Consider the following 24,241-nt stretch of genomic DNA (forward strand, 5'->3'; position numbering starts at 1 on the left):
TAAACCAATTCTTCTCCCGAAAAATAGAAAAATAGACTCATTCCCAGATTTCCCTTCGCTGGTTTGCTAACATGGTAGGCTTCGCTTAAGAAAATAAATATTGCCACGCAACGTGCAGAGAAAGTTGACTTTCATTCATTTTTCTTGGATCATGCTTCGTTCCAAATTATTCTGTTTCAATTTAAAAAAATTATCTCAGTCTAGTTTCACAGATAGACATTCAACTGCACACGTTATGACATTGGTCTGACATTCACTCTACATTATGGTATTATGTACAGGGTGTAAAGAAATGTTTGGTCTTGGCTGCCATAGGCGTATTCTCATCTTCGAATCGACGAAGATCCGTAAGAAAGAGTTGCCGCGGAATTGTCCTTGACCTTGAATTTCAAGGTCAAATCTCTTTTTATTGCGTTACATTCTACCGTACGATTTGACCTTGACTGTACAAGCATATTCGGCGAAGTACTTTTTATCTGGTGACCCAGTCCAGACCCAACTTCAGACCAAGCCTTCAATTACTGTCAATAGCGGTCGCACATCAAAGGATTCAGCTGTCTAAAATTAAGTCGACAATGTGGACGGTTACCTGCCTAATTAGCTACCGAAAGTTGGAACCTGCCCACGCGTTCGGATGAAATCTAGCCTCTGAGAAGGCTGTTGTTAAATCTGTTGTCTAGATACCAGAAGGTAGCCGATCAAAAATTCAATCTAGAGCCCGGACGGCTGAAGGTAGCTAGCCTAACCCGGACCTATCGCAGAAGCAATCCTGAGCTGGTTCTACCATCGCCATTACATGGCCCAATGTAAACGTTGGCTACCCCAGGGTAAACCCAGCTGGATGTCCATACTTAACTCGCCTCGTCAACAGCAAACATCGTTCAAGACGAAATTCTAGCAATATTGATTCGTAGCTGAAGAGCCCATCCTGCACAGGTACCACGTCCGAGTGTGCTGTTGAGTCACGGGCTAATTTCCATAGAAACGGACAGATAATTAAAGTACCGTTGATATTCTCGTTCGGTCTCGTTTCTCGCAATCGACGCGCGCAAACATAATTTTCGCGAGCCTGATTTTGCGCCGCAGCCGCTTTCACGGTTTTCTCTGGCGCCACTCAACGGTAATTAAACGCGGCCGCGGGGTTTTATTGTGTCCGAAAATTTTGCGTCCCGATTGCCGGCGACAAAACGCCGCCGGTTTCCGCGGGAGGGAAAACCGTCGAACAATGTCTTTGCCACGCGTGCATTGTGCCGGTCGCAGTTTGTGCACCCGTGTGTCTACCCACCGGTGAATGCACGGAACTGCATTGTTCGATATTTTCTGCTTACGTAACGCACGCGTTTCCGTCCCGCCGCGAGGACTTTAGAAATATTTTAATGGCGGTTCACTTGGGATCTTGAAAAACACCCTTTGCTTTTCAAACGCTCGGAATGATAGGTTTGCGTCTCGCCGAGTGTGGGTTTGGCTTGCGCTTCGGTTAGGCGTCACATAAGGTAAAAGTCTCATATTATGAGACAATGTCCCCAGAAGTTATATTTGTAAATATGATTTTATTTAACTTATAATATAATTCCCAAATTTTATTTTTAAATGTCCCCATTTGGGAATTATATTACAAACATACACATGTCGCAATTGAAATAAAATTATATTTGTAAATATGACTATTTAAATTTGTACAAATATCAACCCTTTGCACTCGGCGCTATTTTCATTCTAAAACTAAATTTTTCTTTCGTCTTAGAATATTTTCATTTTATTCATACGAAACTGATCCGATTTCCACATACAATATGTAAATGTTTAGTAATCTGTTAAATAGAAATTTTGTAATGTAGCAAATACATTGTAACACTTTTTTCTAATTTCTTTGAAATGATGCCACAACAATTTCTAGTGGTGCGTCAGAGTCACCACTCGAGTGCAAAGGGTTAACGTTGCTGTAATGTATTTAATAGACTGCGGATTTTATGCATTTATGACACAAACGGACAGGCGTGATTTAAAACAGTGAAAACGTTAGAAGAATTTAAAAATGCTATTACATTGTTTTCGACCTACTAAACCATAATATTATAATTACAATTATAATATTAAGAGAGAAAATAAATTTCTATTTCACTCCAGTTTCTTGCAATCGAAGCAGAATATTTTTATTTCGCATACATATCCGTAGTCTGATATTTACCATGAAAAAAACAAAAAGAAAAGTTGAAGTGTCCAAGTCTCTCGAGTACCTTTGTTTAGGTACTAAAATTAGGTCCGGTGTACATTAATTTTCGAATATATTTAAACACTGCTGGCTGGTCTAGGATAGATGCGAGGTCCGTCTGTGTTTGCCAAATGAAATGATAAACCGATTATTGTTGATCGTGTCGACGATCCAACAACTCTCGCGAGCAATAATTAGTTCGGATAGCGACACGACAATCCGAACGGTAACGAATCCGATCGTCTCGAATTCGCTCGCGAGACGCGGCGCGGCTTTAACCGGCATTCCTATAAATAATGAGGCCTATTATTAGACGCGGTGTCCACCGCTTTCCTTTCGCGCTATTAATGCAACGCGGCTGTCTAATTCTGAAACGAAACGCGTATAATTAGAGCCCGTGTGTACGAGGCCGCCGGTCGAAGTGGGCAAACGTCGAAGCGGGCCACGTCAAGTTCGCGGGAAATTCGCGGGCCGACAGATGAATGGGGCCCGGAGTGACCGTTTCCTTCGTCGTTGCGGCAGATTTGTCTTTCACCTGCGAGGAATGCCGGCCCGTTCGTCCCGCGGGCGCGGATTCTTCCCGGAATTCCATATCGGATTCTTCGTTGACAGTTTTATTCGGCCCGGGGCCAGGACTCGAATAAACCTGGCCTGCCATTGCCAATCGCGCTCCTCTGATTGTGCTCTCCGCATTTTTGGCGGTACCCGACACCGGAAATATCGGACCCGACTCGTGGACGCGATTGCCGACGGAATTATTTATGGTTAGAAACGGGCCGCGTGAACTCGCGTGACCTTCGAAATTAATCAATTTTATTTTCAATGCGGGCCACCACCCGGGGACTGTCTCCGGTGTCAATGTTGATCCTCGTGACGTCGTGTGTCACATAATTGTGCAGTGCTTCGACGGAATCGTCGCATTTCCCGTTCTCCTTTGACGTTACGTAAAGGTGGCGGAGAGACGAACGGTTATTTTTGACGATTTAATCCGCGACAGCCGCCCACGATCACTATGTAATAAAGCAGTCCCGTTGCAAGCGATACCGGTCGTCCGCAGACATATTGAGCGTTCGTGCCGGGGAACCGTCGTCGACTTGTTTCACGTCGTCGCCGGGCAACCTGTTGATGTCGGTTCGGCCCGCGGATTCGTGGCAGGAACACCGCCAGGAAAGATCGATCCCGACGATAAGGAGACGCTCTTGCGCCCTGTCTCACCGCTCCCTGTCTCTCTTTCTCTCTTCCCGATGCTAATCTCTTGGAATTCTTAACACCGCCGAACCTTCATTACAGCCTGCTTAATGACCACGAACCCGATCATTCTTCTTGCGTTTGATCGATTCGACCATGAACTTAGATACCGGGTCTAGACAGCTGGATGAGGTCACCTGGAATTGGATCTTTCATTTGGACGAGGCACTTAGCTACCTTAAAGTAGATAGAGAAGTCAAATGATGTTCAGTTGTCTGGAATCAAATTTGGGATTCAGGTGGCTGGGTACGTGAAGTACCCGAATGACCAGGTGTCTGAAACTGGAACTGTAGAATTAGGTACCTAAGGGTAGCCCTAAGGCCACGCACTCGATCATTCTTATTGCGTTTAAAGATCAGGTTGAAATTGGACCGATTGACCCATCAACTCGAAGGATTTAGGTACCCAGGGTCTGGATAGCTGGATGAGGTCACCTGGAATTGGTTCTTTCATTTGGATGAGGCACTTAGCTACCTTAAAGTAGATAGAGAAGTCAAATGATGTTCAGTTGTCTGGAATCAAATTTGGGATTCAGGTGGCTGGGTACGTGAAGTACCCGAATGACCAGGTGTCTGAAACTGGAACTGTAGAATTAGGTACCTAAGGGTAGCCCTAAGGCCACGCACTCGATCATTCTTATTGCGTTTAAAGATCAGGTTGAAGTTTGATCGATTGACCCATCAACTCGAAGGATTTAGCTACCCAGGGTCTGGATAGCTGGATGAGGTCGCCTGGAATTGGATCTTTAATGGGGCACTTAGCTACCTCAAAGTAGATAGAGAAGTCAAATTACGTACATGATCAGTTATCTAGGATCAAATCTGGGATTTAGATGGCTGGGTACCCGAAGGATCAGAATGACCAGGTGTCTGAAACTGGACCTGACCTATTGAGACCTGTCAGGTACCTAGTTAGGTACCTAAGGTTTGCCCTAAGGCCGGATAACTAGGACTAGCTACCTGAGTAATCACCTACTCAACACTGGACCCAAGGTTAGGTTAGATTAGAATTAACTGTCTGTATAATTAGCTACCTACAATTGAACCCAGACTCTACATAGGCAAAACCAGCTACCTACGACTGAACCTAAATTTTAGAAAGCTAAAATTTTCCACCTGGAGAATTAGCTACCTATCAGCAGATCCGTACAGCCCCCAGATTATTTTAGCTACCCATTATTGGACATAGGGTCTACTCAACTAGCCAGCTAGAACCATGCCTAGATTAAGTGTAGCCAAGTGTAGCTCCGTATGATTGAACCAATACTCGATCCGGATTGAAAATATCGATTATGAAGCTGGTCCGTCCATGAAGCTGGTGGTGTAGAAATTCCTCGCCAAGGGGCTGAAGACGTATCATGGGCCATCAGTCGGTCTGAGCTTTACGTCTCACGTCGACACCGTTTAGGTGACGCGATCGTTAGGCGAAGACGGAGCCCATGTCGGCTGCAACATTCACGGATAATGGCGTTGAAAAGCATCGTTTTGACGACGATAGCACAGCCTCCGACAACGTGGGGAGCGTCTACGCGTTAGCAGCGGTATTATGCTCCTCTGTTGACGCAAACGACCGCGTTCGCCATTCAGGCTGTGGGTATCTCGAGGCCATGGCAGGTTTAGAAATTAACGATCCGCATTACTCAGTCGACTCTGAACGTGCGGCCCAACCGAAATTTCGAAGGTTCGCCCCGTTCGTGACGTTCCTTGCGTCTGGCACCGGGACAAAGGATTATCATCGATTGCGTGTTAACAGAAGCTTTGTGCCCCGGGGCTCGCATTGTCTTGTTTGCTCATCCTCGTCCGCGTAGCCTGTTTGCAATAAACAACAGAACGATTCCCTAAATTTGCCTGATCGATGAATGTCTGCCTCCTTCATTGTGATATGGACCGATTTTGCACAATCTTCCAAAGCCTGCGTGTAATGGTAGCAACATTTTTTAAAATTTCAAGGTCGTAGTAATTTTTTCACACGGTAATCTATATTTTCGTTTACAGTAGCTCATAGAGCATAAAAAGACGAATCCAACGACCCCCAGCATCATACCATTCTGATCACTCAGCCTCGAGCAAATTGTGTCTGAAAGGTGAACTTTCAAATTTTCAGACACAATTTTCTCGGGATTGAATGGTCAGAATCATGTGTTCATTATACTCGTTGGATTCGTCTCTTCATGCTCTGCAAGCTAATGTAAGAAAAATGCAGATTAAAGAATTCCCACGAACTTGGAAATTTGGAAAATTGCCTTGGAAGAAAAATACAGTAGTCAGACTACTTGGACAACATTCGTTCCATGATTATCATTCGAAGAGACGTTCAAATGACCACTTTAAATGAGGGTGTCTGTATTTCCAACTCGCCTCGGGCTTCCGCGAATAATGTAACGCGCGCATGGATTTTCGATGTCACTTCCGGTCCGGCTCACTGACGTTTCCCGGCGCGGATCAGGAAGTCGCAGTTGTTTTCTCCCGGGCTTTCTCTCTCCCCCTCGGACCGTTTTTCCCTCCTATTGTCCCGGAGCAGTATCGATAAAAAGTGTTCCGCGTCGATGATAACTGGACCAGCGAGTCATTTTTCCGCGTTCTTTTTTTCGATCACCGTAGGGAACACGGCGCTGACGCCGCAGGAAAAAAAACCACGTTTATCTGACGGTGGCGGTGGCGGCTGAGTTTTCGTTTTGAAAGCGATACCCGCCCTCCCCTCCCCGCAGGGCGCATCTCGAAAAAGCTCGACGTCATTTCCATTCGCCGTTCAATTAGAGGCTTCGCCGGTGCGCCGCGGAAAACAACGACACCGGGGATTAGTATTTCGCGAAATGCAATTTGGAAATATTCCGCTGAACATGAAGTTTGCCCGTTCCGTGTCGCAGGATAACGGTTCTGTTTTTCAACAGAAACAAAAATCCACGCAAATATTGCGTTTCACTGTTGCGCCCAACGATTTCGTTCGAACGGCACGAATGTTGCGTTCGGATTGGTACCGTGCGGTGTGCAAGTTTTGAAATAGGGAATGCCGAGATGGTCTTAGTACGCGAGCCGCCTAAGTTTCCCGGCTAACAACCACTTCCGCCATTCAAGAAGCACGGGTTACAAAGATCTGGTTGATCTCCAAGTCAATCGTCGCCGCTTGGCCGGGCGCCAGCAGTTTTCAGCCACTCATTAGGTCTCCGCTTTTCCATTGTACACAGTCGGCCGGCTCGAGTGGGAACAGGACGTAACGAAAATATTTATCCCCGCCGATTCCGATTGCGCGTGTTTACACAGAACGTAACCAACCGCTCGCCGAGCCAGGCCTCGGTCGATTTACGCTGTATACATGCTCGACGTCAGGATTACATCTACACTCGTTTCCGAGCCTCTTTAAACCGCGTCGAACCTCGTCGGGAACGCGTTAAACCGTTGCGGATATTTATCAGAATTGTGCGCAAAGTCTCGAAGTGTGATTCTAGGGGAACAGTTATCGTTCCTACGTTCAAACAAGGTGACAGAGTGGAAGTTATAGTGAATGGTGTCCGCTCCTGCGAATTACCCGGCGCTTTTCGTTAACGCTCGCAAACGGACCTCGAAAGATACACCATGGTCGCACTTCGATCTCATGAATATTTCATCCGAGGGCAGAGCTCACCGGCTAGCCCTCCAGGACAATCCTTTAATCAACGAGTGTCTCGGCCCTGTTCAACATCCCTCTCGCTTGGCATTCATTAGGCCACCGCCAGGACTGTTTGCTTGCGAATTACTTTCACGGCTGCATTTGTTTTGTTCGGGCTGTTTCGTGCGAACACCTGACACGTTCCGTGGAGCTTGTCCGGGGGTTAATGGACACCTCGCTGGGTTCTGGAGAATAGTGGTTTTAGATTAGGATGGACGTTCGTTCCACGGATACCGAATTCTACCCATCAAGCAACGCTGACGATGATTTTCAGCGAAGTCGGGAATTTGTGTAGACTTCGAGGAAGGTAGGACATCGCCAAGACATCGTTAGCATACATTAGTATACCTCTTCTAGGTTAGAGAATTCGTCCCCATAATTTTTATAAATGTTTAGCTACTGAAGCCTTGACTTCAGGACCTACCTAGGCCCCCATGTACACTAGAATGTCTTCCCCAAGTGGGAAATTGATTTTCAATATTTTTCTCAACACTTAGCTGCCATTCAGTAAGCCTCGATTCCAATTGTCAATGAAGTTTGACTGGAAGTTTGAAGCTAGAACATGTCGCAAGGTCTCCGATACCCTCGATCCAGTCAGGTTCCATTCAAATCCAATTTTCCGCTCAGCCAGCAAAACTGCCGGCAATAGTGGTCAGCCAACTCGATCCCCAAATTCCGGCATGATGCAGAACCAATTCGGTTCCCCCGTGCAGGGATCGCTATTATCAGCAATTCCTCAAGCAATAATCTGGGATAATATCCATCGCTGGGCGTCTTAATCATCGGAAATCCTCGTCAAATACGTCTGCTACGTACCCGGGGCCTAATTGCCCTATAATTAAGCCTCTCGACACGATGAGACAGACTCGGGCCGGTTGAGAATGTCATGCGAACCTCGAAGGGATCATCGTTCGCCCGATCGAGAAGGGACATCGTCGCGAGAGTAAACCGAGACGGGTGTACCGGGTGATAAGGTTGCTGAAGAGTGAACGGTGAAGAGAGTACGGTGCCGGGTGACTTTGGATTTTCCAGGCCCTGCCAAAAGAAATCGCCGACCCCGAGCAGCGGCGGCGGCAGCCGAACGGGTTGGCGATCGCGCAGAAGCATCACAACATCAGGTGCACCGGGTGCACACCAGCACCACGTGATCGCCACTGCAGCCGCGACTGCACAGGCCAGGATGCAGGCCGAGCAGGGGAGCATCGGCGAGCTGCGCGGCTACCACAACCTCAGGTCGCGGAGACACACGCTAGCCAACGTTCGGTGAGTAGAGCAATCAACATTTCTAAAGTAGAAACAAAATCCTAGGTAAATATACTAGGGTATGAGAAAAGTTGAATTTTATTTGGAACGCGTTTTTACAATTAATATTTAAGGCTAAGACTTGTGTATGTGGTGGCCCCTTAGAACGGTGACCCTCCTGACACTGGAGCAGCTGGTCTAAGCCAGGATGATTTCAATAAAATATTTTTTAACTTACTAAAATGATGGTATTACTAGAATAAAATGGGATTCTTATAAAGGAGGAATATACAATCTAAAGAAATATTGAGAAATAATGTGAGGATTTTTGCATATAGAGTGTGTTAGCCCCTTCGAGCGACAACCCTCCCGACACTGGAGGTGCGAGGTTAGTCTAAGCAGAGGCGATTTTAAAATATTTTCTGATCGATTAAAATGGAAATATCGATAAAATGGAATGTAATAATGCGAGGAAGGAAGGATTTTATTGGGAACGAGTTTTTAAAATTAATATCTGGAGCCAGGAGTTTACTGGCATTCTTTTCTTTATAGCCCCTTAAAATGGCAATCCTCCTGTCGCTGGAAGTTCGAGGTTAACCCAAGCAAGGGTGATTTCAATAAAATATGTTTTGACTAAAATTGTAATATTATTAAAATAATTCGAATGAAGTTCCTGTGGTGCAGAAAGATGTAATGACAGAAAATATTTATGTGTAATGTACTTTTATGTATAATGTACGTTCGCCCCTTAGTATGGCAACCCTCCTGACACTGGAGCACGGCAGTTTGCTAGATCAGGGTTAATCTCATCAACTATTTTGTGATTGATAAAATGAATAAACATAGACGGAATAAAATAATATAAAACGTGGAGGAATGTGTCTTAGGATCATTTTACGTCAACGTCAAACTTTATTAAATGGTATCCCCCATCGTGTTTATAATCGTTAAGTACGATCACAGTTTGACAAAAAGAGAGATTAATGGGTGTACAAGTTTTTCCACGACGGGGACGAAGTTTTCAAACTTTGTTGCCCATTTTTTTCCCTCCAACCTCTCCGTCTAGAGATTGCTACAGTTAATTATGAGCGCTAAGTGTTAAGTAGCCCATAAGCAACAGCCCAGATTGTGCTCAACCGTTGTGAAATGATTGATTGTTGTGGCTTACGTGGCGGAGTACTTGTTGCTCGCAGTATTGATCAGTCAAATGTCCAATGAGACTACACAACAAGGACGTTTATGCACTGTTTCTCATACTTACCATTCAGGCGAACCGGAAGCTGCTGTTTCTCTTGCTGCACATTCACGATGATATACTGACGATTCTAGACAATTTAATCAACAAACCGCACCTTTTCCGATAAAAGGAAACTGCCAAAAATGAGGAACATACACATCGAAAAAATATATATATTAAACATATACATGTACTTTGTTATTTTTAATATTTTTCGTCTTCGCAAACACGGGTTTCTCATTTTCGGTGTTTCTTCGGGTCCGCAAAAATTGCATGAAAATAGCCGGAGAGTTTGATGCAGTTGCAATGTAAAAATAGAAGGCTCATGGACAGCGATCGTCGTGAATCATGCGAATCCTCACTGTCCGGTTGCTCGTCGATCTGTCCGATTATTTCAGGCGCGTTCGAGCGTCCCTCGCAGACGTGCGTCCGGATTTCTCTTATTTCAATTTGGCGACAAATTATAAGCGGCCGGGTGCCAACCGAGCAACGCGGATCTATGATCTACGCGGTAACGAAATCTTGTGAATCACGAAGACGCTGACACCCGAGCGGTTCGTCTATTAATGTGCCGGGGCTGTTCCATCGAGATAGTGTCCAAGGAAACAGCGGAAGGAATGAAATATTATTCCGTTTCTCGTTTCGGTCTTCGTGTCCGAAGCTCGGAACTCGATCGATCCGTTCCATTCGAGATGGAAATTCCGTAGAGCACGAGTGACCGGTATATATATATTTTTTCCTTTTTTTTTTTTTTTGCGAAACGATTTTTCACTGCATGCGCATGTATTACACAGACGTATAAAAGTTCGTTACAGAGTCGTAATTCGATTCCGGTCGACAAATAGAAGACGATTGCACGGCGAACGATTTTTCGGCTGAGCCAAAGCTGAAATTTAATTTTATTCCGATGGTTGATCCTATTACGCATCCGCCGCATGAAAGGCCCGACCATTCTACTGTACAATGGCTCGGCCGCTATTGATTTTACACGACCACCGTTCAGACAGCCACATTATTGGAAATTACATACCATTTCCTTTGTTCCGTCCATCTTCGATTCTATCTTCCAACGTCCACTCGGTCAGAAGCCTTCGCTGTACACTCGCGATACTCTCGAGGCTCGCCTTTTTCCAGTCTATTCTGCGTTCTCCTTTCACAGCACAGTCTGCTCACCTACGAAGCGGAACTCGACGAACATTAGTCCCAGCCAGCGACGCCTGGGTGTACCCCGACCCAAGTACAATTTAAACCAGCCTAACTTCGTGAAAAAAGAATCGGAGGATGGTCTACCCGGGCTCATTTCAAAGGGCGAAGCTTTCGCTTTCGATACCTTCAAGTGATTTCCGATTCAGAATACTTTTTCACCTAGAAGCAGCAAAGAAAGCGAAAATGTCGATTTTTGATTCTTGACTGATTTTTGGCTCTACGGAACTGAACAAATTTTTTTCGAGGATCGAGTCAACAGGATTCTAAATGTCGAAGTATTCCTGTTTAAAATGAGCCCAGACAGGTTGCTGTACGATTTTTTCCCACGGAGTTACAGCGTTTGAAACGTCGAGATTTCCCACGTGTCGGAAATCGCTGTTTCTGAGGTTGAAAGAGTCGCTGAATCCTCTTACAAGGATTTAGCGTCTGATGAATGATTAGTGAGACGTTCAGAATGCAGCCGGGGAATTAATAAACCGCGGCCCTCCTCCCCCGATAAGCAGAGATTTATGGTGAAAGGCGTTTACAACTCACGGATGCAGAGTCCCCGATGGAAGTCCTGTTCCATTTGCCAGCGCCATCCCATGGGAGACCGAATGTGAAGATCAATCAGGATCACCGCAAGCGCAACGGATTTTTTTCACCCCGGCCCCTTTCGAGCTGCAGACGCACTCCATCTGGTCCTCGTCTTCTTTCCGTTCCTCCAATATGCACTTCTCAGGTTTGTCTTCAGCCTTGGCTCGGGACGTCTCTTGTTGGCTCTTCAGGGCGCTCGGCTTCTCCGACGGTGGCATCCTTTTGCCCGTTTTTTCAATCTTGATCATTGCCATGGCCATGTGATCGGACTTCTTCGGCTTGCCACAGGTTGCCCCCTTCAGGGTCGGCCTGGAGACACTGACCGCCTGGTCGGTGGTGGTTTGCACTTGTTTCGGCTCCTTCATGCTGGGAGCCTGAGGCTTGACGGACCTCTGGAGCCTCTTCGCGTTGCATTCGTTGCAGAAGGACTCGTGCTGGATACCTTGATCGACTCCGGCCGGTGTCTTGCTCAGCGTAGGCAGAGCCTGCAGCAATCTCATCACAGACGAGGTCTGAGCGCCTGGAAGAGTGCCCACTGGACGCTTCTGACCCTGAACAACGTCCACGGGAGGCTTCTGAACCGGAAGGGTGTCCTGCACCGTCTTCCCACACAGACAGCAGTTGCAACGGCCTTCAGTATCGTCGGACTTCTTGCCATAGTGAATCGTCCTCAGCTCCTTCTCAGGCTCCAGCTTCGAGTAGGCTCCGGTGGTCTTCAGAGTCTGCAGGATCCTCAGGAAGCTGGACTTCTCTGTCTGAGAGGTGACAGCGGCTGTGGTCGTTCCTGAAGGATCCTGGGACCTCTTCCAGCGAGTCAGTCGCTCCAGAATCTCTGGATCCGTGTCTATCACTCTGGTGGTGACCTTGGGCTGCTGATGCTGCCTCAGTAGCGTAGGGGGTGGCTGTGCTTGCATCCCTACGTCCGCCACTGTTTGCGTCACTGCCTGGATGGTAGTCTTCTGGGCCTCAAAGTGGGTGATCGATGTTTGGGTGACCTCCACCTTTCGGGGCAGTGCCTGCCGAGGATGAAAGGTCAATTATAATGAAAGGATAGATATATGTGGATTTTTTAAAGGATTTATGACGTACCGAAGCTTGTGGAGGAAGGCCTGACTGGTCCCGCTGGGTGGGCATTCTCTTTGTTGGATCCTGGGGGAAAATGAGAGGTTAGGGACTGAGTGGTTAGGGTCTAAAATGTTAGGTTGGTAACTGAGAATGGCTGAAAAATTGACACTAACCCCAGACTCTTCTGCTTTGACTGGAGGTTGTGACATACAGGTGCAGACTCCGGAATCCTCTTTTTTGGCTGAACGAGTCTTTTCGACTGAAGGCGCTTTGGATGTGCATTTACAAACGCCAGAATCCTCTTTTTTGACTGAAGGAGCTTTTTCGCTTGAAGGCGCTTTGGATGTGCATTTACAAACACCAGAATCCTCTTTTTTGACTGAAGGAGCTTTTTCGCCTGAAGGTGCTTTGGATGTGCATTTACAAATATCACAAACTCCTTTTTTGACTGAAGGAATTTTTTCGCCTGAAGGCGCTTTGGATGTGCATTTGCAGACATCAGAATCCTCTTTTTTGACGGAAGGAGTCTTTTCGCCTGAAGGCGCTTTGGACGTGCATTTGCAGACATCAGAATCCTCTTTTTTGACTGAAGGGGCTTTTTCGTTTGATGGCGCTTTGGACGTGCATTTACAAACACCAGAGTCTTCCTTTTCCACTGGAGCAACCGGGTCTTGAGAAGCTCCATTCTCGCATTGGCAGTCTTCAGGCGTTTCTTCTGCATCTGGTAGACCTTCTGTCGAGCATTGACACTCACCAAGCTCCTCTTCTTCCTCTGGAGGATAATCCTCTGCCATACACTGGCAAACAGACTCTTCTTCTGCGACTGCTTCAGTAACAGGAGGGAAAAGGTATTCCACATCATAGACTCCGTCACAAACACATTCTTCGTCAATGCTGATCTCAATTTCCTCCGGTTCTTCGGGAATCTCTTCATCTTTTTCTTTAAGAACTTCGACAGGTGCTACTTCAATTTCAACATCCACCTCGGCCACCTTCGCGTCCTCTAACACCTTCACCTCCAGTTCTATCTTCTCCAGCTCAGGCACTTCCGCTTTGATTTCCTCTTCTGCTTCCTCCAACGGTATCTGAACTATCTCTTCCTCTTTAGGTCTTAGCGGTTCCTCTTTCGGAACCACGTCTATCTTGATTTCTTCTTCCTCTAGTACGATCTCTTCTGGTTTGAGCTCTTCCACCACTTCCACTTTGATTTCTTCAATCTCGACCTCCTCAGGTATTATTCCTTCCTCTTCAGCTTTTGGTTCTTCTTTTACTGCAACTATTACCTCTGGTACTTCCTTTTCTTCTGTTGGTACCTCTTCTACTAGAACCACATCCACGTCTATTACCTCTGGTACTTCCTTTTCTTCTGTTGGTACCTCTTCTACTAGAACCACGTCCACTTCTATTTCTGTCGGAACTGTTTCTCCTTCTTCAGTATCTGGTTCCTCTTCCACTGGAATTATGTCCACTTCAACTGCCACTTGGAACTCCTCCAGTCGTTCTACAGGAACTTCTTCTACTTCATCTTCTTCTGGCACTGTTTCTTCAGGTTCTATCTTTTCCTCTTTAACCGTAATTTCTGGCCCCTCCTTAGGCACCTCTTCAAGTTCTTCCCTCACTGCTGGTTCTGGTTCCTTTTCTTCGAGTTCTTCCATTTGTTCTATGACCCTTGCAATTTCTGGTACCTCTTCAGCGTCTATTTTCTCTAATGGTGCCTCTTCTTTTAATTTCACTTCAGTTACCACTTCCGGTTTCACTTCCATCACCACTGCTGCCTCTTCTTTTTCTGGCACTTCTTCTTTCTTTATGTCTTCATCCTCTGCAACTGCCGCCTCTTCTGCAAGCCTTTCTGGTTTCACCTCTGCAGCAGTGACTGTGACCTTTTCTGTAACTTCTGCAGGTTCTCTTCCAATCTCTTTGGGCACTGTCTCTTCGAGTACCTCTTCAGCCTTCACTTTTGCATCTGCCACAGCTGTGTCTTCCGAAATAGGTATCCCTGCACTCGGGTACTCCGCAGGGACTTGTTCCTTAACCTCTTCAGGTATTCTTGCTTCGATGACAGGTTCTTCAGGTATTCTTGCTTCGATGACAGGCTCTTCAGGTCTTCTTGCTTCGATGACAGGTTCTTCAGGTCTTCTTGCTTCGATGACAGGTTCTTCAGGTATTCTTGCATCGATGACAGGCTCTTCAGGTTCCGGCTTAAATGCTCTCTCTTCTTTCACAGGCTCAACCACATCCACTGGTTCTGGCTCTCTTTCTTCTACCTCTTTTACAACTGCTTCAACAAATTCTGTTTTATCATCCTCCTTTCGATCTAATTTCACTTCATCTTCCTCTTGAACAACCTCCCTCATTTCCTCCCTGACTTCTAAAGACTCTTTGTCTTCAGCAATCCGTTCCTTCGCCTCAAGTTCCATCGTTCTCTGCGGAATGAAATTTTCATTTTAACTCGATGACTTTAAGCAGGAAAGTTTAAGCGGCTCGCTGCCTTTGTTAAATAATAAGAAATGCAATTAATTACGCCAGTGTAAGCTGCGAGTTCGTCGGCCAGGATCTGGGCTTCCCTGTCCATGGTATTGCAACTCGGACACTCCTAAACGAGAACATAATTAAAACCGTTCATTTAAGCAGAGCTACAACTTTTCACGGTTTGGTATTTCCAAGCGAGGGAACATTCATCATTTTCTTGGCACCCTTGGGTTCATTATTTCTGCTTGAAAATGTTTTGAAGGAGAATCCTAATATTAACGTAGGTGCCAAAAAATTTTCAGTGATAGCTTTTTGTTGTTAATATTTTTAAAAATTGCCCGAAGTGGCAGTTCTCGATGTCGACATTTTTATCGCATTTAATCAATTCAGGCGCGGATGTATTTGGAAACAAACAGTTAAATAATTATTTTCATAAAATACATACAACAATCTTCATTCGAACAGCGTGCACACGATCCTGCCACGAAGACAGCTGCTCCATTGGCACCGAGACACCTTCAGCCTTCTTTGAAGGTTTAGAATCCTCCTCCCCGACCTCATCTTCCATGACCCCGATCTCGTCTTCCTGCACTCCGACCTCGTCTTCCTGCACTCCAACCTCGTCTTCTTGTACCTCGAGCTCTTCTTCTTGCACCCCGAGCTCTTCTTCTTGCACCTCGAGCTCTTCTTTTTGCACTCCGACCTCATCTTCCTGCATTCCGACAGCATCTTCTTGCACCACGAGCTCTTCTTCTTGCACTCCGACCTCATCTTCCTGCATTCCAACATCATCTTCTTGCACCCCGACCTCATCTTCTTGCACCTCGAGCTCTTCTTCTTTCACCTCGAGCTCTTCTTCTTGCACCTCGAGCTCTTCCTCCTTCACCCTATCATCGTCACCTGCCTCTTCTTCATACGCAATTTCCCTTTCAACTATCTCGTCTGTGGAATATGTAGTTTCCGTTCCCTCGACATATTCACTAATCTGCGTCTCAGTTTTCACAACCATCTTATACTGGATCGCATCCGTAGCAAATTTAGCCCCCAACTGCTCAGCTATCTCAACGAGTCCATACTTCTCCAACAACTCTCTAGCAGTGACACGATCCTCCTCCAAAGCGATCCTTTCCTCCGAAGGTAGCCCAGTCTCCGTCAATCCTACATCATTGCAGTCAAAATCCGGCCCACAGATGGTGCCAGGGTCATTTAACTCTGACAGAGAGCCCAGCTGAGCCAGGAAATCCTTAGCATCCATCACAGTCGACTCTTCAAGATCAACGTGTCCAGGTCCCAAGGCTCTATATTTGACGTCCATCTCGAAATCGCCGGCCTTGTCGTCATCCTTACCTACTATAGCCTCCAGCTCCTCCACACTGATATACTTGCCCAACTCATCTCTGCAAGCTGCCAATCTAGCCTTCAGCTTCTCCACGTCCTCCATACCTTCCTCCATACCTTCCTCCATAGCTTCCTCCATACCTTCTTTTCCGGGAGTCATCTCGTCCTTCACAGAAACCCCAGCTAGAGCTTCCATGTCTCTGACGCCGGCAAAGTCGTCGTCCCTTCCGATCAGAGCCTCTATCTTCCCGATGCTCATGTACTTTTCCAATTCTTCTCTGCAAGTCGCCATTCTGGCTCTGAGGTTCTGCAACTCCTCCTCGAGTTCAGCGATGCGCTCGGTCTTCACCTCCAGCTGTTCTTGAATGGTGCCGGTGGTGTCCCCTTCAAGGCGATTCCACAGCTCGTCCGCCTGCTGGAGGGTCCTCATGTAAGCCTGCTCACGGCGCTCCAGATCGTCGATCTGCCTTTTCATGCATAGCTCCGCTGCTGCCAGCTCGTGCAGCTTCTCCAGGCATTCGATGTCCGTCGAGCGGATCGAAGCACTGCTGGGCACCTTCTCCAGCCACTTCTTCTTGCACTCTATGACCCCGCATTCCCCTGAAACAGTTCTTCAGCGTTAGTACCAGTCCGCGTTGCCCGGGTCCGTTTTCGCCCAAGAACCAACGATGCTGCAAATCAACGTAACTTCGCGAACAAAAATCGGAGGGTGATCCACCGGGGCTCATTCTAAAGGGCAAACCTATCGCTTTCAACGCCCCAAGGTCATTTCCTCGTTCGAAATACTTTTGCATTCGAAAAAAGTCGATAAATGAAGAATCTCGATTTTTCAACATTTCGCCGATTCGACAGAGTGTACGGAACTGACAAAATTTTTCTCTAAGACGAAATCAACGGAACTTTGAAGATTGTAGTCTTCGGATTGAAATGAGCCTGGGCACGTCGCTGTACGATTTTTTGTCGCCGAGTTATGTCATTTCGAACGAGAAGTGTGCCATTTTTCGCCCAACTCGAAAAATGTTTTCTCCGTACGAAGTTACAACGTTCGAATATTGTTCTTCCGCTTGTGAAGGTCACGCTGAAACATTCTACCACTTCAAGTACACTTTCCCGAACCTCCAGTCCGTATGGGCCGTTCGAAGGGCCGCTAATTAACCGCTCGACTACCCCGAAGAAGAATAGAGTGCAAATCACCTCACCAGCTTCGCAGGCGCCATCGTCCTCAGTGCTCCTGGCCTCCCTCAGCTTCTGCACCTCGGTGGTCAGCTGTTCGATCCTCTTCTGCTGTTCTTCCTGCAGCTTCCTAGCCTCTTGAAGCCTCTTCTCCCTATCCTCTAGGTTGGCCATCTTCTCAGCCCACAGACTCCTCGCCTCTTCCGCCCTCTTCTGGGCCTGTTTCCTTTCTGCTTCGGCTTCCCTCACCCTGCAGTCAAAATGGCGACTGGGGGTAGTGGGACAGTACACTTCGCCCGCAGCTGGCCCCTGGAACTGCTTCTCCAGAACCTGCTGAAGACCAGGGGCATTGGCCCCCTGTGTCATCCTCCAGATATTCCAAACCATAACCGCTGGCATGGAGCACTCCAGGATGTTCAATCGTTGACGAAGGTCACCCTGCTGCCTCTCCAGCTCCTCATTCTTCATCTCTCTTTTGCCAATCATGTCACGAAACTGTCTATTACACTGTCTCTGCCATTTGCTGATCTTCGTCCTCTGGACCGTCTCTTTCTTCTCACTGAGACGGTCCAGGGAGCTCTGCTTCCCAGACAGCGACAATTCCTGAGACTTCCTGATGACCTCCTGGCTCTTCGAGGTCTCCTCCGCAGATTCACGACTCTGTCGACTATGCTGAGATCTCGGTTCACTAACCGATCCATTCGTTTTAACACTTCCGGATCTTATGGACTCTGCTCTGGGCTCTTCAGGTTCTGGAACCTCACTGACAGACTTGTCCGGGGTCTTGTCATTCCCCGATGACAAGGACGCTGACTTAGACCCTGTCTTCGATTCCTCGATCACCTGGATGACCTCCGAGGGCTCAGCTGAGCCTGGAGAGCCAAAATCAGGATCCTCGAAGTCCAAGAATTCTTCCTGGTCGTCGTCGTCTGCCATGGCGATCTTTTTAGGTTATCCTTCATGTGGTGTGCCCTTTTTATGGTTTTTTTTCTGCTTTTTTGAAAATTGTACCGGAGCCAGAGTGTCTTTCGGGGCGGCAATTTTTCTCGGCCCGGAAAGAGAATCAACCGGTCATTTGATTAATGCATTGGAAACGCGCTGCAATTCCCGTCTACCCCGTGAATTTATGTATTCAAGTTGAAAGTGGCGGCGGCACCGTCGAGATGCGAGACACGATGTATTGTATCGATCGATTGCGTCTCGCACAATCGCGAATCGTCGGAAAATATTTGTCGGCCCCGAGTGCCGCGTGAAATATGAATTTCGACGGCGCGGCTCGTCCCGAGGTCGCGGCAGATTCTTCGGGAATTCATCGACAAACTTGTCGCGCGAGCTGCAGCTAACCGGGAAATCGGAATTAGTATAGTTACAATGTAAGCCAACAACATTGCCCACAATTTTCCGTGGTATAATCTCGCAGCGGAATACAATGTTGCGAACAACCACTTCCTCTTCGTTCATTAGAATCGCATATAACTCCGCCATTTTACAATGGATTTGATTTCTTAAAATTGCCCGTGAAAGCTAAATGTTGGCTTTACACCTCCTAAAAAATAGAAAATTCTTCGCTCATTAATTACGCGGGAAAAAATTCCCAAAGTGGAACCATGCAAGCTTTTCGGAAGGATTACGCGAATAATGCGTAACTCCGCCATTTTGCTAGATACGTAACTTTAAAAAATTGCCCCGGAGAGCTAAACGTTGCTGCTACGAGTCTCTGAAATTTCAAAATTTTTCGCTCGCTGCTAACGCAATGAAAAATTCCCGAACTGGAGCTACTCCCGGTCGCCTCCCGAGCGACGCGTCTTCTTCAGGGTCTTCCTCGCCGAGGAACCCCCAGAAGCCGAAGTTATCGTGCGCGGTGTTTAATTATCGCTCGCGTGCAATTTCCAGGGGCACGGGAAAGAAATTGCACGGCTGTTGGTCCGCGGCAATTGCGGTCAAGTTTCCCAGGAACGTTTTCATTTAGTACGCCTCGTAAAGGGCCCTTCGTGGTCGCTGCAAATGGCACGTGAAGCCTCGCGGGAGTTCTCGCGTTGCTATCGCGTGTCACGCAGGTACTTACAGGTGGAAGATCGGCTCGTTCCGCTCTCTTCCGGTAGGACGACTCGCGCCGGTAATGGACACCGTGCTCCGGGACAAAAGAATTTCAGTGTTATCAAGTGGATCGTGTGTCCAAGGTGTTCCTCCGCAGAGAACGTCTCCCCGCAACCTCGCAACGGGCTTCCTGCCCCCGTAATTACGATTTAAGCGGTTAATTTAAACTGGTTGGATGAGTAGTTGGCCCCAGGTGACCAGGACACACGCAATCCTGAAAATGGGGCAGACTTAACCTGGATCTTCAGACCCTGCCCCGAGGATTAAGCCGTAAGCCGAGTTCGGCCAGTTCTGGGTTCACAGGACAGCAGGGAGTACGAACACTTGCGAACATAAACGAAATTTACTATTATCAGGGCTACCCACAAGTAACCAATTATTTGCAAGGAATTTGTTTTCCCTTTAGTTCTGTACCGATCGGTCGAAGAGGAAACGGACGTATTCTTTTGCAGTTTTCGGTAAAGCTGTGCTCAAAATATTCTAAACAGCATAATTTCTTTTACAACCCTGTAATAAAATGGCGGCGTCCGCACCTTCCGAGGATCATATTCGTCATCGCATACTTTTTCATTTTGCATACGGGATTTCATGCAACGGTAACAACAAAGAAAATTTGCGATGTTTATGGAGATGTATTGAAGGTCAACAAGTGTCAACGTTGGTTCGGAAGGTTTGCTGCTGCTGGACCAGTTGAGTTTGATAATGACACCCTACAATCTATAGCGGAAGCTGATCCAAAATTAAGTATACAAGAATTATCGAGAAGCCTTGGGCTCACATGGTCAACTATGCAAAGGCACCTACACGAAACGGGAAAGGCGCATAGGCAAGGAATATGGGTACCGCATCAATTATCATTCAAAATTCTTGAAATATAGCGTTCAAAATAATCGATTACTTATGGCGCCCCCTAATAAATTGCATCGGGGAATGGAACACCACGATGCGTTCGAGATGGTCTAAAGTGCGAATGGGGATGTCTGGATTTTTGTATGTTTTCCTTTTTTGGCCGTGGATGGGTGGGAATGAAAGGTAGCAACAAAAACCGTAACCATCCATTTTTTCCGGAACAGTCCGAGCAACGTTAGAGGCTAAGCCGGGTATAAGCCTGTTTAATGCTAACCTGGCTGAAAAGGGGGTTTTGACCTCACCTATCCTCCACTTTCTCCGCCGCCCTTCTTTCTGCGGCCCCGTCGCAAAATCAATAGTATCGGTGTACCGAGTTTATCCCGCGTTTGACCCGAGCCGGGAGCCGAAAGTTCACACGCTAACGGAACGCGCAACTTGCCGGAAGCTGGCTGTTACGCCGCTCCCATCCGGCCGATGGGCTGCGGTGAACTTACTTGCAAAATTGTTTCGGCCATTCGCTCGTCAGCGCGAGCCTGAGCGGAATTAATGCGGGACACTGTGCTGAAACGTTAGTTTCAGCTTCGGCCGCCGGATTCCGAGGAGAAAACTGGTCTGGCTTGGGTCTAGGTCGAGCAGTGTTGAGTAAGGGTTAGGTCTGAGTCGTATACACTGTGTACCACCAGCTCTATCCATTTGAATATCATGGTTATGTCGAACAATACGAGAAAATTTTACTTATAGAAGTTGTAGGGTTTAAGAAACTACATAATGTAGTATAAGTGATATTCCTTCAAGTGGAAGCGCAGAGAAGATATCACCTTTCTTTCTTTAAATGGAATGTCCAATTCTTTATGCTCTATTTCGATGGACAGAGCTCGTGGGACACACTGTATAACACCGGGCCAGGCGTAGACTATGTCGAGCATGATTTCAATTTGATTGCGGTTTGCGACATTCGTCTATCTGAACCTTAACTGACTCAGTGACAATATTACATTACTTTATAAAAATAAGAAGAATCTGCTGCCCAAATTTTTAGCAATTTTTATTTTCTAACATATACCCTTTGTGAATAATTCCTCTTGGGTGTATCTTTAGAATCTTAATGATTGCAAATTGAAAATATTGGAATCCGTTATTTTGACGGGTCCCGTGAACCTAGTGTTAAAAATGTCCTTGCAGTGCTGGGTGAGGGATAGAAAATTTTTGCAAAATCTGAAGCTAACGTGATCATTGTCAGTCCTCGTCTACGATTGTCTGAGAGCCAGCCAAGAGCTGGTAGAAGTTTTCTGGCGACTCCCTCGAGGACTGAAAATGGTAGATCGACGTGGAATTGATTAGCAATTTGTAAGACAAGGTAGAAATCTCGTCGCCGATTGGTTTCGAAGATCCTGTAGCAAGGCTGGAGGCAGAGGTAGCTCGGCTGCGATCGTGGTTAACATCATCGATCCCCGACGAGGGTGCAGTGGGTGTTAAGTTCCGCAGGAAGACGAACGAGGTCCTCCGCATCAGGACCGGAAACAGGGACGGAGGGTAAACCGTTACCACCGGGCGTGTTCGGAGCATCGTTAAAAATTGTGCGCCGAGTTCCCCAGGCTGGGAAACTCGTTAAGAACTTTCCGAAAGTCCGACACCTTCCACGCCCCTGTGTAATACGACTCGGATGGACTCATTTGAATAATTGAATCTCGGCCCCGTGCCTCGGCGTCCACCACTTCCGGGCCGAAACGAATTTCTTTTTTTTTTTTTTGTCAAACCTGGGTGCGCGGAAACAAATTTTACTGTCGGCTAAACAACTAAGCGAGAAACGTTCATTTCGTTGAGATATTTGCGCCTTTTTTTAGTAAACGAAATATTGAATAACCATTTGCGACTTCGGGATTTTTTTTCAACGCAACAGGTGGAAGGATCATTACACGAAAAATACTGGTGCGTTTCTTAAACTTTGTTTAATCAGGAGGAGATATTGTTTTACGAACAATAGCCGAGTTGGGTGGCTAAAAAAATTCTCGAGCTGCGCGTTACATGTGGAGGGATGGAACAGTACCGGCGACTTTGAGAATTTTTCAAAATGCAACGCGTGGAGGTATGGGTATGAAAAAAACTCGAGAATGTTCATTAACCTTTGTTCAAACAGGAAATAATATTTCTTTACGGAAACTGGAAGCAGAACACAGTGAAAAAATTCTTTAGTATTGATACTATTCCACATATAATTACATTCGGGTCTTCAGAATTTTTATAAATGCAGAAAATGGATGGACTGCTATAAAAAAAAATAAAGGAGTACTCTCCGATCTTCGCTTGAACAGGAAAAAATACTTTTGCAGTGGAAGGGGCGGAGCCAGATAGTCAAAAAAATGGCGGACTCGGAGTAAGAAACGCAAAGTAGAACGCTCACAATTCCGATCACTTTTAATTGCTCGAAAACTTTGATATCTCGTTAATTGGCCGTATTCAGGCTCGAAAGACTAGTGAAGTTTCCGATTCGTAATTAAATAAGTTGCCCCGAAGGGCGGCCCAAGTTATGGGAATAATTCCATTTCGGCGTTCCGTGTTTCGTTCTACGGTGCGATCCTGGTATCTTCGTTAAATTCTCGTTTGCCTAACGGCCTCGAGCGTGCAGTCTGAAGTCTCAATAGGGAGGTGCGCGCGCGCGCGCGCGTTCAGACTGCCAAGTTAATTGACTCAGCCCGCGGACTGTTTTTCATTTCAATTTCAGACGCGCGGGAACTATTTTCGCCCGGCCTCGGCGCTGCGAAAATATGATTTCGCGTGTACCAACAATTTTCAGGCGTCGTTCAATGTTCCGTTAACAATTCACGGAATCGGTAATGACCTCCCCCCCCCCACCGGTCCCGATCCACCCTGTTTCGTACAATTTTTAATACGTCGTCCTGCGACTGGTTAAAAATTTGTGAAAACGTTCGAGCTTCCTCGGTTTCGAGGCTCGGAGACCCAGTCCAATTTATTGATACACTTGCAGCTCGAGGCGGCTCTTGCGAGCGTTTTTCTTGAGCCTACAGAGCAGGAAAGCAGGTTGTTATTGCATGGTAATTGGAGAGGAACGACGACTATTTGGCCTAGAATAATTGCTGTTGAAAATTGCTTGCGTTCATGCGGACGGGGACGCACGGAACCCCGGGATTATTAGCAAAATGTCGGGGAAAGGTCGCTCCTAATAGTCCCAGGAGAATCGAATTTCGGTTGCAACTGGAACGAAATTAATTGATTCTTACCGGCGGCCGCAAAGGGCGCTCTTACTAATCCTCGAACCTCCGACGTGAACGGAGTGTTACTTGACATTCGATTTGTGCACGCAGCAAAATAAATTATACAGATGCTGCAGAATTGATTGCTCAAGGTCGTTCAACAATTTTTCCTGCGACTGTTCATCTGATTATCATACTAGAAAGCAATGAATTTATCGAGTTAATTTACTTTCATATTTCTCAGAGATTAGTGTTAATGTTAATGAAATTCGTGAACTCCCGCGGCTACAGTCTGAAATAAAATAGTGTGTTCAAGGTCACGGCTAGAGGCCATCCCCACCGTAAGGACGATTTTCTCCCACTATTTATTTTCTTGCTGCTCAGAGATTAATATTGGAGGGCCCTTTAATTTTCTAAAAAGAAATTCGTGAACTCCCGCGGCTATAGTCTCAAAGAAAATAGTGTGTTCAAGGTCACGGATAGAGGTCATCCCCACCGTAAGGACGATTTTCTCCCACTATATATTTTCTTGCTGCTCAGAGATTAATATTGAAGGGCCCTTTAATTTTAAAGAAATTCGTGAACTCCCGCGGCTATAGTCTGAAATAAAATAGTGTGTTCAAGGTCACGGCTAGAGGCCATCCCCACCGTAAGGACGATTTTCTCCCACTA

The 24,241-nt window shown here is 46.6% G+C and overlaps 2 protein-coding genes across 5 annotated transcripts in view; one reads left to right on the forward strand and one right to left on the reverse strand.

Moving 5' to 3' along the window:
- LOC143359119 (uncharacterized protein F13E9.13, mitochondrial) overlaps window positions 1-24,241 on the reverse strand; it is a 281,397-nt gene that overhangs the window by 121,325 nt on the left and 135,831 nt on the right. The window lies entirely within an intron of this gene.
- Window positions 1-24,241, forward strand: part of Dnc (phosphodiesterase dunce) — a 385,323-nt gene that overhangs the window by 65,363 nt on the left and 295,719 nt on the right. For 3 of the 4 annotated variants that reach the window (XM_076796815.1, XM_076796817.1, XM_076796816.1), the window contains exon 3: window positions 8,138-8,368. The exons of the other annotated variant lie outside the window; for it this stretch is intronic. In XM_076796815.1, the coding sequence (XP_076652930.1) occupies window positions 8,286-8,368 (83 nt within the window). In that variant the 5' untranslated portion in view covers window positions 8,138-8,285. The remainder of the gene's footprint in view (window positions 1-8,137; window positions 8,369-24,241) is intronic. 4 annotated transcript variants of the gene reach the window in all.

Source organism: Halictus rubicundus, chromosome 11, assembly GCF_050948215.1.
Source record: "Halictus rubicundus isolate RS-2024b chromosome 11, iyHalRubi1_principal, whole genome shotgun sequence".
NCBI lineage: Eukaryota > Metazoa > Arthropoda > Insecta > Hymenoptera > Halictidae > Halictus > Halictus rubicundus.